At 39.4% G+C, this 12,792-nt stretch overlaps 1 protein-coding gene across 1 annotated transcript; it reads left to right on the forward strand.

The window, feature by feature from the left end:
* Positions 1 to 3,070: 3,070 nt before the first annotated feature.
* LOC147629426 (uncharacterized) lies at positions 3,071 to 4,804 on the forward strand. Its single transcript, XM_086812999.1, has 3 exons — positions 3,071 to 3,594; positions 4,114 to 4,524; positions 4,617 to 4,804. The coding sequence occupies exons 1-3, from the start codon at positions 3,127 to 3,129 to the stop codon at positions 4,698 to 4,700; spliced, it is 963 nt and encodes a 320-aa protein (XP_086669125.1). The 5' UTR covers positions 3,071 to 3,126; the 3' UTR covers positions 4,701 to 4,804.
* The last annotated feature ends 7,988 nt before the right edge of the window (positions 4,805 to 12,792 follow it).

Consider the following 12,792-nt stretch of genomic DNA (forward strand, 5'->3'; position numbering starts at 1 on the left):
CGTTTGTGATTAATGAGCTTACTCCAAGTGGTGCAGTGTGTTTAGAGACACTAGAAGGTGAGCAAATGCCTAACTTCATTAATGGAAGTCGTCTCAAGAAATACAATGAACCATTAATTGAAGCCATGCTTCAATAAATGCATGCTGCCCACACATGGAAAGAAGCACATGACCTACTTAAACGTCAGGCTCAAGAAGAAGCTAAAGCTAGAGTTGCAAAAGCCAAGGAGCATCGCAAGGCTTCTGTGTTGACCTTACAGTTAGCTACTGAGATGAACAATATGTCGATCCTTTCAATATTCACGTGTGTCTGCATCTTCATGAGACTACCTACTTTGTCTCTGCCTTAGTTGACTCTGGTACAGATTATAATGTTCTCTCATTTGAAACATGGGTAGCCTTGGGACAACCAACACTTGTGCACATTCCTATTGACTTACGAAGCTTCCTAGGTGAAGATAACCCTATAGAGGGAAAATGTGTCATTATGATATCCATTCAGGATCACCAGATGTCAGTTCCCTTTTATGTGGCTAATAAGTCCAAGGTAGTGGTAGAGGTTGTTCTTGGTCGATCATGGTTAAGTGCTACCAATTGTTCATTAGATTGGAAGAATAGACAATATAAATTGCAAATGGATTCTGATTGCATCTTGGGATCTGTTGCTCCACGAGTTTTATCATGTCAAAAGGGTGGTAGTTCTACCTTACACAACCCACTTTCAACATCTGCTCTTCAAGCTCCAAGACAAATGATGTGGATAATCGATGAGTCCTCAAGTGAGGACCATGGCTGGCATGTTCCAACTACTCTAGTCAGTGCTCAAAGAAGGCCAGGCAAGAAGGAATCGTCAATTTGGCTACCCAAAGATGCGTACAAACTTGTACCATCTAGCCTAGTTGCTAAACCTCCTAAAAAGAATATCTTTTCCAAGCCTAAGCCTCAGATTGTTACTTATTGGGTCCCAAAGTATATTCTTAAAGCACAAGGCTATTATGAGGGTGCAACAGCACTTTAGCTTCCCAAATGCCATGGGTTGCTAGAGCCAGAAGAGTGTATCAATAAGATTTCAAAAGCCACTGAGTCTTGGTTTTTCATATCAGTGGGTACAAAGAAAATCAACACAACCTCTTCAAGATAGGATAGGTGGTTGTGATAGCACCTACAAATCTCCTTGTGTTGACCTTCCCAAAACATGTATTGAATCACCAATTGTCCCAACTTCTCCTTGTTACACACTTCCACCATCAACTTGTGTACCTAAGACAAATCCAACTTTACATGAGTCTCCTTTGAGCATAGATTCTAGCACTTCACTGCCTAAATCCTCTTATCTTGCTCAAATTCCTCGACAATTGCTATCCTTCCCACCTCTTAAGAAGGACGTACCTAAAACTAAAGGTAAGGCATTAACACTACAATTGAAGCTATTTGCTAGATCAGTGTTTGAATAGTCTTACTTTTACTAATGTGGTTCCTTCTGCCATTACAAGATTGTGTTCTTTTTGAGATGATCTTATCTACTTGTTTTTTATAGGGATTGTAATGCTGGATATGAGTGTATAAAGTTTGAAGTTTCTAAATTTCATTGTTCTACGCCCAGATACCTCCTGATGGATACTTGGTGAGATACATGTCCACCATGCATTGACCCTAATAGTACTCAACCTGAACATCGCGGGGATTATAGTTCTCCTCCTTTTCAAACTCATTCTAGGTACTTTTATGCTCCCTTAGGTGAAAATTATTGTGGGTATCGCTTTGTCACTTTATTCTATCAACAGCATCATCCATTTCTACATTGTCAAGAGTGTGCACGACTCATATTAGGAGAAGCTTCACACATTTGTTGGCTATGCCGCTCTTACTTTTTCGACGATATGGCACGGGCTTAATGAAACAAATTGTGGGAATTACACCCCAACACCATAACCTTCTTGATATGAGAGTACCAGATCAAGGACCAAATCAACGTAGATTACCTGAGGAGGTTCAAGCACAACAATGGAGGGATACATGCATAAATGACTTGCAACCCCCTATCTTGCAAGCCCTTCTTCCCCTAGCCTCAACACGTCAATTTTGGATCACTATGAGCACCTATATTGAGCAATTCCAAAATCGACATTGTCTGCTTAACCTTCCCAAAGAACCAATGCCATATTTTAGCGAGGAAGCACTCCTTCCTCTACCACCTTCTCCAGAGAGGCCGGCTTTTGTACAGGGTTGTCCTTGCATCCTGAAGTGATTGATACAATCTTTCTAGCAAAAGTGGACACGGATCCACCGCTAGTGCAAGGATAAGCACATCAACTCCACAATAAGATCAACAAGCCAGGGCACTTTTTTTCCCTCGGCTATAAAGATACATGATAACCCAACTACATATATGCCACAAGCAAAGAGTCCGTAGTGTAACCCTTGGGAGTCTGCTCTTCCATATAGTCCTCCTTAGTCCAAAATTTTACATCAGATCTCATGCCAATAGGGTTCTCAATCAAGGCCAAAAATGTATAAACCGGCTGCTTCACGTTCAAATACCATCTTCTAGTTCTAGGTCCAAACTTTGGGAAGCTTTGTCTTCAAGATGTTTCCCGATGTAACCCTACCACATGTCAAACTTTGTAAGGTTGCCCTTCTAGCCTTGTATCTTCCTAAAGGGTAATGCATAAGGTTAACCTTCTAGGCTTGCACCTTCCTGAAGGCTAATGCATAAGGTTAACCTTCCTGGAAACAAAAGGTCGACGGACCCCGTGTCAATAATTTATTGGGAGCGAACTTCGAAGATGTGTTATCTGCAGGTTCACCGTTCCGGACTCCGACGTAGCTTTCTTTATGAATTTACATTGAAAGAGGCAAGCAAGCGCCACAGTTTAGCGGTACTGGACAGTCTAATGTCACAGCAATAGCAATTCATGAAGGGCAGCGGCATTTAATCGTCGAGCTTTACAAGGTCATCCACGTTTTATCTCACAACTCTGTATCCCCAGACCCATTGCAGCGTCTCATTAGTGCACCAATGCAGACTTTGCGCTGCTGCTTGTTATATATGGCACATTCCTCTCTCTGTCTTTCTCTCTCTCCCTATCTCGTATCCGGTTTGCATAGCCGATCTTTGTCGCGTTGATGCAAGATATGGCTACACAAGCTGCGAATGAGCCCACCACCTTTTCAGATATGCTACTGCTGAGTGAGCCCAGAACACAAGCTGTTGAGGGTCTATTAGTAGCTCTATATCCTTCCCCCTTGTCTTGTGACTTGAGCGAGATTTTCCTTCAGGATGTGGTGTTGCAGTCGCCCAACATGGAAGCCCTGAGCTACTCAGAGTTTGAGTCTAGCTTGCTTCCTACTATCCCACATGGCATCCACGGCGTTTGTAAACATGATGAGAATGAGCTCAAGTTTCCAGAGTTGTCTCCTCCACCTCCAGTAGCCGGCGCCCCCACTCATGATGGCCTTCACATTAGCCCACCCATGAGGAAAGGAACGCCTACTTACAAAGAAGCTCACATAAATTCTGAGAGGCAGAGACGACAGAGCATGACCAGCTTGTTCGCAACGCTGAGATCCCTTCTTCCCATGCCGGACTTCAAGGTAATTAACAGTGGTATGGCTTCTCAAAATCACAAGCTGAAAAAGATGATGTATAATCACAACCTCATGACAAACACCTTGGACGTGAAGTCTTGCTTGCTCACAAAACTATGAGTAGGATATTGCATGTGCTGTGTAAGCAGTGTGGGTCTCTCTATAATCACAAGGGTATTAAGTCACAAGGTTAAAATCTCTTTATGAAGTCTTGCAGGCTGTAAAACAAATAGCTTCATAATTGGGGTGCGATTGCTTAAGCGTATGTTACCGTCTCATCTCACAAAGAGATTTACGAAGAAGTTTGGTGAAGTCTTCCGCTGTAGAAAGCCTGTTAATTATTGGGATGCACGTGCTTTTCCAAAAATGAAGCGGGCAAACTTTTCAAAGGGTAAAATTCCTGAAGTCAGGACTGGGCGCGACCTCTAGTGGCCGTAATTCTGGTTTAATAATGATGTTACTTCATCCTAATTCGTGTCATTATCATCTGGACGTATAATAATCGTGGGTAATTGCATGCCGCAGTCGGCGGACAGGTGCACTCTACTCAGCTACGTGATGCAGTACGTGCAACATTTGAACGAGAAACTGCAACAGCTGGCCAAGACGAAGGCGAAACTGGAGTCCGCAGCTGACAGAAGGGCCACATTAATGCGAGTTCAAGGGGCAACATACGGTAACGGCAACGACAACGACAACCACAACGGCAACGGAGGACAGCAGCAGCGCATAGGGTGCTGCTCCGTGCCGTTTCCGTTGAACGTGACGGTGCGGTTCTGGGGCAGCGCCGACCTCTTCATCACCCTCAACTGCCCCAAGAAGAGAGGTCTTTGGCCGGAGCTTCTTTCCGTCCTGCAGGACAACCTCCAACTGGACGTGCAAAACGTCAACCTGTCCGCCAATCGGGATTTCTGTGTCCACTCCATCTACGCCAAGGTACCAGGCGGGGGTGCTATCTTTCATGTTATGATTTCCACCAAGTGCACTGGTTGTTGAACTTAATTCTCGTCGTTGTGTGCTGTGATCAGGTACTGGATGCCGATCATGTCGTCTCCTGCGACAAAATACGGGCTCTACTTCTCGACTTCGTAGCTGCCCAAATGAGCTTCTAGGACGTTGGGGTGCCCGCGCTCATTTTGCCCTTTCTAGATCTTTAGTTCATAATGGTTTTCCAGTGACAGATCGATGACTTCGTAGCTGCTTCCAGTTTCTAAGCAATGTACGGACATTGGCGTGCCCGCTCTCATTTTGCCCTTTCTAGATCTATAGTTGATTTTGGTTTTCCAGTGACATATTGATGATTTTTGCCACAGTTTTCTTTTTTCATTTCCCTTTTTCTTTTTCTTTGTAAACTGACGTTTTCAAGGTGTTCTCTACCACCGGGTGATGGTGGGTTGGTGGCCTATTGTGACTAGCCATTCCCACCTTCCATACCTGTGGTATTAGTGAGGTGACATTTTCTTCTTGTTTTCTACACGGTCCAAATTCCTATACATCAACATTTTTAGTTTTGTGATTTAAAAAAGGTTTCACACTGTTGGACCACCTCAAATTAACATGCAAATAGCTGCTTAGTTTCCGGTCCTTAAGTTTTTTTTCTAACATTCAAGAAATCCACTTTTATCTCCATCTTAATAAATATATTCTTATATTGTTTTGATGCCATATTGTTATTTCTTATCTTTCTTGTAAAGCTTTAAGAGTCCATCAAGCATCTTATAATACAACAACTTCTCCACTGAGTTATCATTTATAACTAGGTTCTATTCCTCATCTTTGGAACCTACCCAGTTGGGCTTCTAGTATCTAAACAAGGCTGTAACATGGAAACAACACCTTAGTTCCATTTCTCGTCTTTGGAGATGCCAAAGCCCCAAATGGGCTTCTAGCTTTTAAACAAGGATGTAGTAGCTCTATGAAATCGCTCACATTCTCATTCCCAATGATTCTTCTTGGCTCTTTTTAGACTATAGACATAGTTGATTTTGTTCTTGTTTCAAAATTACAATTTTGTCATAGGGAGGTGTTGTCACTTGATACCACCTATCATACCAATGATGGAATTGGTTCGTTTTCGAACAACTCCTTAGGTGTTTTTTCTCCACGCCATGAATTTTTAAAGGGTGTGTCAAAACTCCACTTGCATTATTTAGAGTTGAAATATTCTCTTTTTTCCTTTTTGAGCATTAATTCAAATTTCTTATGCACTAGTGTTATTTCGCATAAAACCTCACGGTCTAGTATAGCAACCATCACCACAGTAAAATGGAGGCCTAATCAGGCTTGTTTTTCAGGCACGTACGTGTATTTTTAGCATGGGCCAAAAATTGCCTTATGGCGATTGGCCTTGTTACGGGCGTGTGACTAATTATTTTCGAGCATGTAACCACATCAATAGATGGGTAATAGTTGGGACAGTAGTCACTCTTATAGTTAGGCTAGTAGTTGAGCTAGGTCTGCGAAAAGTAAAGGGCTCCCCGTGCATGCATTGCAAAAAATATAACTGGAAATGTGTAGTGAATGTAAGGGAAGCCTCCTATTTTCTTACTTGTGCATGTGCAAGTGAAGGGGAAGATAATCATATTCACGTATAAACATTGAGAGATGATATATATATATATATATTTATTTATTTATTGTGCACAAGATTGAGACCAAATATATCTTTCATGTCATGATGATCTGGTTTCCACTAACTGCACTGGTTCGTTGAACTTAATTCCCATCGTTTTCAATATTGCACGTGTTGTGATTAGGTACTAAATTCCTATCATGTATCCCTTATGACAAAATATGGGATCTACTTCTCGATTTTGTAGGTAGCTACCCAAATGAGCTTTTCTAGTTTCTAAACAATAAGAAATAGGTGTTGAGGCCCACAGGCTACCGACTCTCATTCTCAATAATTCTTCTTTGCCCTTTCTAGATCTATAGTTGATTTTGATCTTCCTTAAAAATTTGACAAATTGAAATTTATTTTTTTTGGTATTGTTATAATTTTTTTCCCTTTTTCTTTTTCTTTTTCAATTGAAGGGCATGTCAAGGTTTGAACTAAGATCGTGCACATTGGTAGGTACCACCACTCTCCGGCTAGATCCCAGTAGCTAACATTGAAGGTTTGCAAAGTTTTCTCTACCATTGGGTGGTGGGTTGGTGGCATTGTGGACTAGCCAATCCCACTTTCAACACTTGTGGTATTAGTGAGGTGATTTAAAAAGGCTTCACACCCTTGGATTGCCTCAAATTAACTTGGAAATAACTCCTTAGTTTCCAATCCTTAAGTTTTTTTTCTAACATTCGAGAGATCCAGTTTTATCTCTAAGAAATTAAATTTCTTTACACATTGTGTCTATTCTTATATTTTTCTCTACTAAATCCTCCTTAAATGTTGATGATAACTATATTTTTATTTCTTGTCTTTTTGTAAAGCTTTAGGGTCCATCAAGAATATTATACAACAACTTTTTCATGGAGTCTTCATTTATAGCAAGGCTTTATTTCTCATATTTAGAGCTACCCAATTGGGCTTCTAGTTTCTAAATAAGAATGTAACATGGAAACAACACCTTGGTTCCCTTTCCCGTCTCTTTGGAGCTGCCCAAATGGGCTTCTAACTTTTAAACAAGGATGTAGCTATATAACATCACCGCTCGCATTCTCATTTCCAATGATACTTCTTGGCCCTTTTTAGACTATAGACAGTTGATTTTGTTCTTTCTTCAAAATTACAATTTTTGGTAATAGGAGGTGTTGTCACCTATACCACCTATCATGGGTTAGTAGTATTGCACATGACCAACCCTTCCCAACTTTAGGCATAATACCCCACTGATGGAATTGGTTAGTTTCAAACAACTCCTTAGGTGTTTTTTGTACATGCCATTAAATTTTTAACTCTTTTTTTTCCTTTTCAAGCGTTAATTCAAATTGCTTATGCATTTTATCTTGATAAATATATTCCCATATTTCTCTAAAAGAAATATTTAAATGTCGATGTAACCACTGTTATGTCTCATAAAGCGTCATGGTCTAGCAAGCAACACTACAACACAACGGAGGCCTAACCGGGCATGTTGTCGGGCAAGTATTTATTTTTTTAGCATGGGCTAAAAATTACTACACGACTATTGGCCTGGTTATGGGTGTCTTGCTATTTTCGAGCATGTAACCACATTAGTAGTAGCTGGATAATAGCTAGAAAAATAACCAAACTTATAGTTGGGCTAGTAGCTAAGCTAGGTCTCCAAGAAAAAAGAACCAGGGGGCTTCTCTTTGATGCATTTCAAAAACTACAACTAGAGTGACTGTAAGGGGAGCCTCCTATTTTCTTGCTTGTGCATGTGCAAGTGAAGGTGAAGACAATCATATTCACATATAAACATTGAGAGATGACAGAATTTTTTAAACATAAGATTGAGATAGTTTTTATTACTTAATCTCTAAAGAAGTACATCCCAGATTGGGAAAAAAAGAGTAATGCCTTATCATATGCAAAACAAAAAGATAACAAAATAAAAGCCTCTACTGAGTTGGGACTGCATTGAGGTCCTCAACATGAACAGGATGTTTTGTCATCATCTTTGCTTTACAAAGTACCTCATCCTCTCCAGAATGGCTGATAGCTTGATTAAGTTACTCTTCGATGATGACTCTACCCACATGCAACCACTACTAAGTCTCCTTGTTTGGATCGTAGCATTACTAATCCACTTCTCCCCCTATAGGCCGACAACCAAAAATCATTTCATGGAAAAATAAAGATTAGAAAGAAATGGATCATTCATTTAGAATAAGCACAAATATGAGAAGCAACAACTAATATCATTTCAAGAACTTAAAAAACGGTCCTTCCAACAATCCTTCCCCCTACACGACCCCAACATATCAAGCCAAACTTCTCTATTCATTAGGGCCAAAAACGTTAAAAAAAGGCCACACTTTATTCACTTGTACTAGATCTAGATTAATCCTTAGACTAATAGAAATTCAACATTCAACCATAAATATGACATTGGGTGTCATATTTACTTTTTACTAACTTTACTAGTTTTTTCTATTTTAGTAGGTTGTCACTACTTTAATGTAATACGGTATGGCTATTTCAAAGGGTTTGAACTTCAAGGACCTGCCCCCACGTACCAAATGTCAATACTTCATAAAATAAAATTTTGAAATTTAGGTTCCCCCCAAAATGAGTCATACATTTAGGTAAATACATTTCAAATTCCCTAGTCTACCGCTTCTCATCATCGTTTTGCATTATGCTCTTCTCTATTCATCATCAAATATTGTGTAGACAATAGTCTAATCTAAGGTGCACTGCTAATGCCATTTTATCATGCATCCTTCATAATGTGAAAGATAATGAGGGTGTGTAGAAAGGTATAGACTTCAAGTTAAACAATTACATCAAGATTTATTTTGGGATTGGTTGGGTTACTAACCTGTTGAGAGTGTTTAGGTAGTATGAGATTATCTTTCTTATCATTCCAAAACTTGGTGGAATCAATTTGAAAGAACCCATTTGGATGTTTCTTCATAGTTGCTTGAGTACCTCTATATATCACCTTGATACATTTGAAATCAAAGATGAATAGGCTAAATGCTCTCAATCCAAACTCAAAGAAAATCTTAAATAGTTCCACAATACTCACGATTTTCCTCTATGACATTGGTATCATGTATACTAGCTCGACTTTCTTGCTTAAAAGTTTCCATCATACCACAATCAAATGTGTCCTTTTAGAATCCACACGCTCCGTACACGAAACCATATTGCATTATATAGTTTATACTAACATTAAACAAAAGCATTACATTTAGTATAGTGTGTTAAACAAGGTATATAACGATCAAAGCATGAGGTAGAGATGAAGAATGTACTTACTTGAAGGTCACATCCTCTTGCATACTCATGCTCTTCTCTTGTGATCATCTCTCCATTTTGTGATTGCATTGATATTGCCATACAAAGCCATTCTATATTGATCACATTTGGTAGAGGTTCCAAGGCCAGGCGAGAAATGGCAAGTGTCTATTTGCTGTTCTGAACGATCTTCTCTCATCATTTTGTCTATTGATTGCATCCTTATATCTTCCAATCCACTTCTCCATGATGGGACTATTTAGAATGCAGAATGTATTCACCTTGTGGCATAATTCTTCATACATTCTTTGTTGCCTTCCTTTTCCTTGTGGCACATTAGTGATTAGTCGGTCATCCTCCTCATTGCTCCACAATCGTGGCATGGAAGGTAGATGTTTTGACATATACACAAGAGACTCTTACATTGACCATCCCTCTGCCATGTTTGCTTCTGGCCTTGATCTTTATCTCACAAAGTCCTTTAATGTTTTCATGAACCTTTCAAGGAAAAACATCTATCGAACATGAACAAAACTACAAAGAGCCACTTCATCAATCAAATTTACCACAAGATGCAATTGGCTAGTGAGAATTGTTCTAGGAAAGTTTTCCTTGATCATACACACTAGCTCAATAGCATTGAGATGATCTATCTCAATGGATGTAGGATCTATCTCCCTTAAGGATATGTACCTAAATGCATAGCAATCATGTGTACTATTTACCAATACATAACTTGTGAGCGTATGAGAATACCAAATATGGAATATAACCTAGCTAGTGCATTAAAGAGAAGACTCATACGTCACCAAGCTTTGTATTTTGTAAATAGCCTCTCTCACCTTCTTGTCTCCCCAACCAACTATAGCAATTGTAATAATAAACTATGCATAGAAAAAAATGGAAGTTAGTATATGAGCCTCCAAGTTATGTACCATAAAGAGAAAATGAATAAGTAAATATTTATATACCTATAATATCTTGTGCCAATCATGTTTCTTAATGCCATATAATTATACCTCTCCTTTCTTTTTGGTCTTTGTGAACCTTCAATTAATGCATTACTCCCGTCGGTGTAAGAAAAGAGGCAATCACACTTTTCACCTTATTTTATTGTGCTCCATCTTGGTTAATACCCATGGTGCCTTTGGTAGAACCATGTTACCACTCTCACTTTTCAATTGGCCATGCACTTTGAAGTTGTCCAATGTTTTTTAAGCCTTACACCCTTTGTATCTCTTTTATCAATTAAATGGTCCCAAATATTTTTTGCCACATTCTTGAAGATATGCATGCGATCTAAGACACGATTGATCTTCGTGTCACACCAATATAGAAGTTGAAAGAAGATTGAGTGTCCAGACATCCCATCGGGTGGTGGATTGGGGGTGCTTCTCCATTTCTCAAACCAATCTCTACCTCTCACCACAAGTTGCGAGACATCATGTGGCACATACTTGGGATGTGACAGAGGGAGAAATCGATGATGTTTGTCATACACCACCTTCTTCAGTGTAGAGGGTCTTTCCGAAACAAGTGATGGTCCACAAATCCGAAATGCATGATGTCCGGAGGTTGCCAAACCTATTTTAAAATTGAGATGATTGAGAGGTAGAGATATAAACTTAAAGTTTAAAGGTTAAAGCTTAACGTTATCCGGTTCAAGTATGTACTTGAGCACTCCGAGGACCCGCGATAGTCATGCATCATCCAAACAAAAGTCCTTTCACCTCCACTTCACTCCTATTTATTGGCCTTGAAATATCATGCACTTTAATACCTCGCCACCATAGAGTCTCAAGTTCCTCAATCAAAGGCTCAAGGTACACATCCTTGTTCACCACCTTATACTTGCCTAGTACAAGGTAAGGTGAAAGTGTGTCTACGTGGTCTCAAGCCACAATACAAGGCATTTAAGACATCTATTCAGACTCGCGAGAACATTTTCAACTTCACAGATTTGGTGTCAATGCTAATTATTAAAAAGAATAATTTGGATGAAGATCAACAGTCTTCACAAAACAAAAACAATTAAGAGCAGTAGGCTTGAGAACGAGGTAGAGGTCATGGATATGGCCAAGGTGGTTACCGAACAGGTAATCAGAATTATGGTCAGTAGCAAAACAATAGTCCCAAGATTCGCAACAACAACACATAGGTGAAAGAGGCCAGTTTAGAGGAAAGGGGAGTCAAAGAGGTCGTGGTAATTGGCAAAGGTAGCATAGTGATACACGAGGCTATTATTACTGCGGGTAAGCCTAGACATGTGCAGGCAAATTGCTATATAAGAAACAAAGTGACATGCGAAATGGAAAAGTGCAACAAAATAACTATGTGTCCTCTAGCAGAAATAATGAGGATATTGAGAGGTTGTTTGTTATGTAACATGGGGTTAATGCTATGTCTAGAAATGATGTAATAGCATGTAAGGATGATCTATGGTATGGTGACTTAGGTGCTTTGAACCATATGACAAGTCATGGTGAGTGGTTCAAGGAAATGAAGAGTCTTAAAAGACTAGGTTTTGTTGAAATAGGGGATGACACTACTCATCCGATTGCCCATGTTGGAGATATGTCATTGTCTATGTAGGATGATAAGGTGAAGTACCTTGTAGATATACTTCATGTTTCTAATATTACAAAGAATCTAGTTTCTATTGGCTAGATGACTGAGTAGGGTTTGTAGGTCGGATTTAACCCTGATGGCTATTATGTAGAAGACTTTAAAGATAAGTGCAAGTTGGTTGCAAAAGGCAACAGAGTGGACATAATGCCTACATTTAATGTAAATATGCCTGAAGTTAGTGTTGTAATGTTTGTAAATGGTTCAGGAGTTGTTGTGGATACGTAAATTTGGCATAAGTGAATTGGGCATGTAAATGTGCAAAGAATGAAGTCTATGCATACTAAAGAAATTTTGAGAGGGCTGCCTAAGTTTAAAGTTGAAGGTATGCAGAAAGTATATGAAGCATATCAACTTGGAAAGCAAACAAAGCATGTTTTTTCACATGACAGAAATGTGAGAAAGAATGTACTATGTGAAGCATATCAACTTGGAAAGCAAACAAAGCATGTTTAAAGTTGAAGGTATGCAGAAAGTATGTGAAGCATATCAACTTGGAAAGCAAACAAAGCATGTTTTTCCACATGACAGAAATGTGAGCAAGAATGTACTAGATGTTGTGCATTTATATGTATGGGGTCCTATGAAGTCTATGTCTATGGGTGACTGTTGCTGCAGGTACTATGTAACATTCATTAGTCATTCCCTTAATGTTAAGCTTTATCCTGTAAAATAATTGAGATTTATTAGTCATAGCAGCGGAGCTATGGCAA

This window comes from Cibotium barometz, chromosome 18 (genome assembly GCF_041138505.1).
Source record: "Cibotium barometz isolate CiBa-2024 chromosome 18, ASM4113850v1, whole genome shotgun sequence".
Lineage (NCBI taxonomy): Eukaryota > Viridiplantae > Streptophyta > Polypodiopsida > Cyatheales > Cibotiaceae > Cibotium > Cibotium barometz.

Coding starts and splice junctions, on each gene's coding strand:
- LOC147629426 (XM_086812999.1), top strand. CDS start 3,127: ATGCAAGATATGGCTACACAAGCTGCGAATGAGCCCACCACCTTTTCA. Junction 3,595..4,113: donor TTCCCATGCCGGACTTCAAG/GTAATTAACAGT, acceptor TGCATGCCGCAG/TCGGCGGACAGGTGCACTCT. Junction 4,525..4,616: donor TCCACTCCATCTACGCCAAG/GTACCAGGCGGG, acceptor TGCTGTGATCAG/GTACTGGATGCCGATCATGT.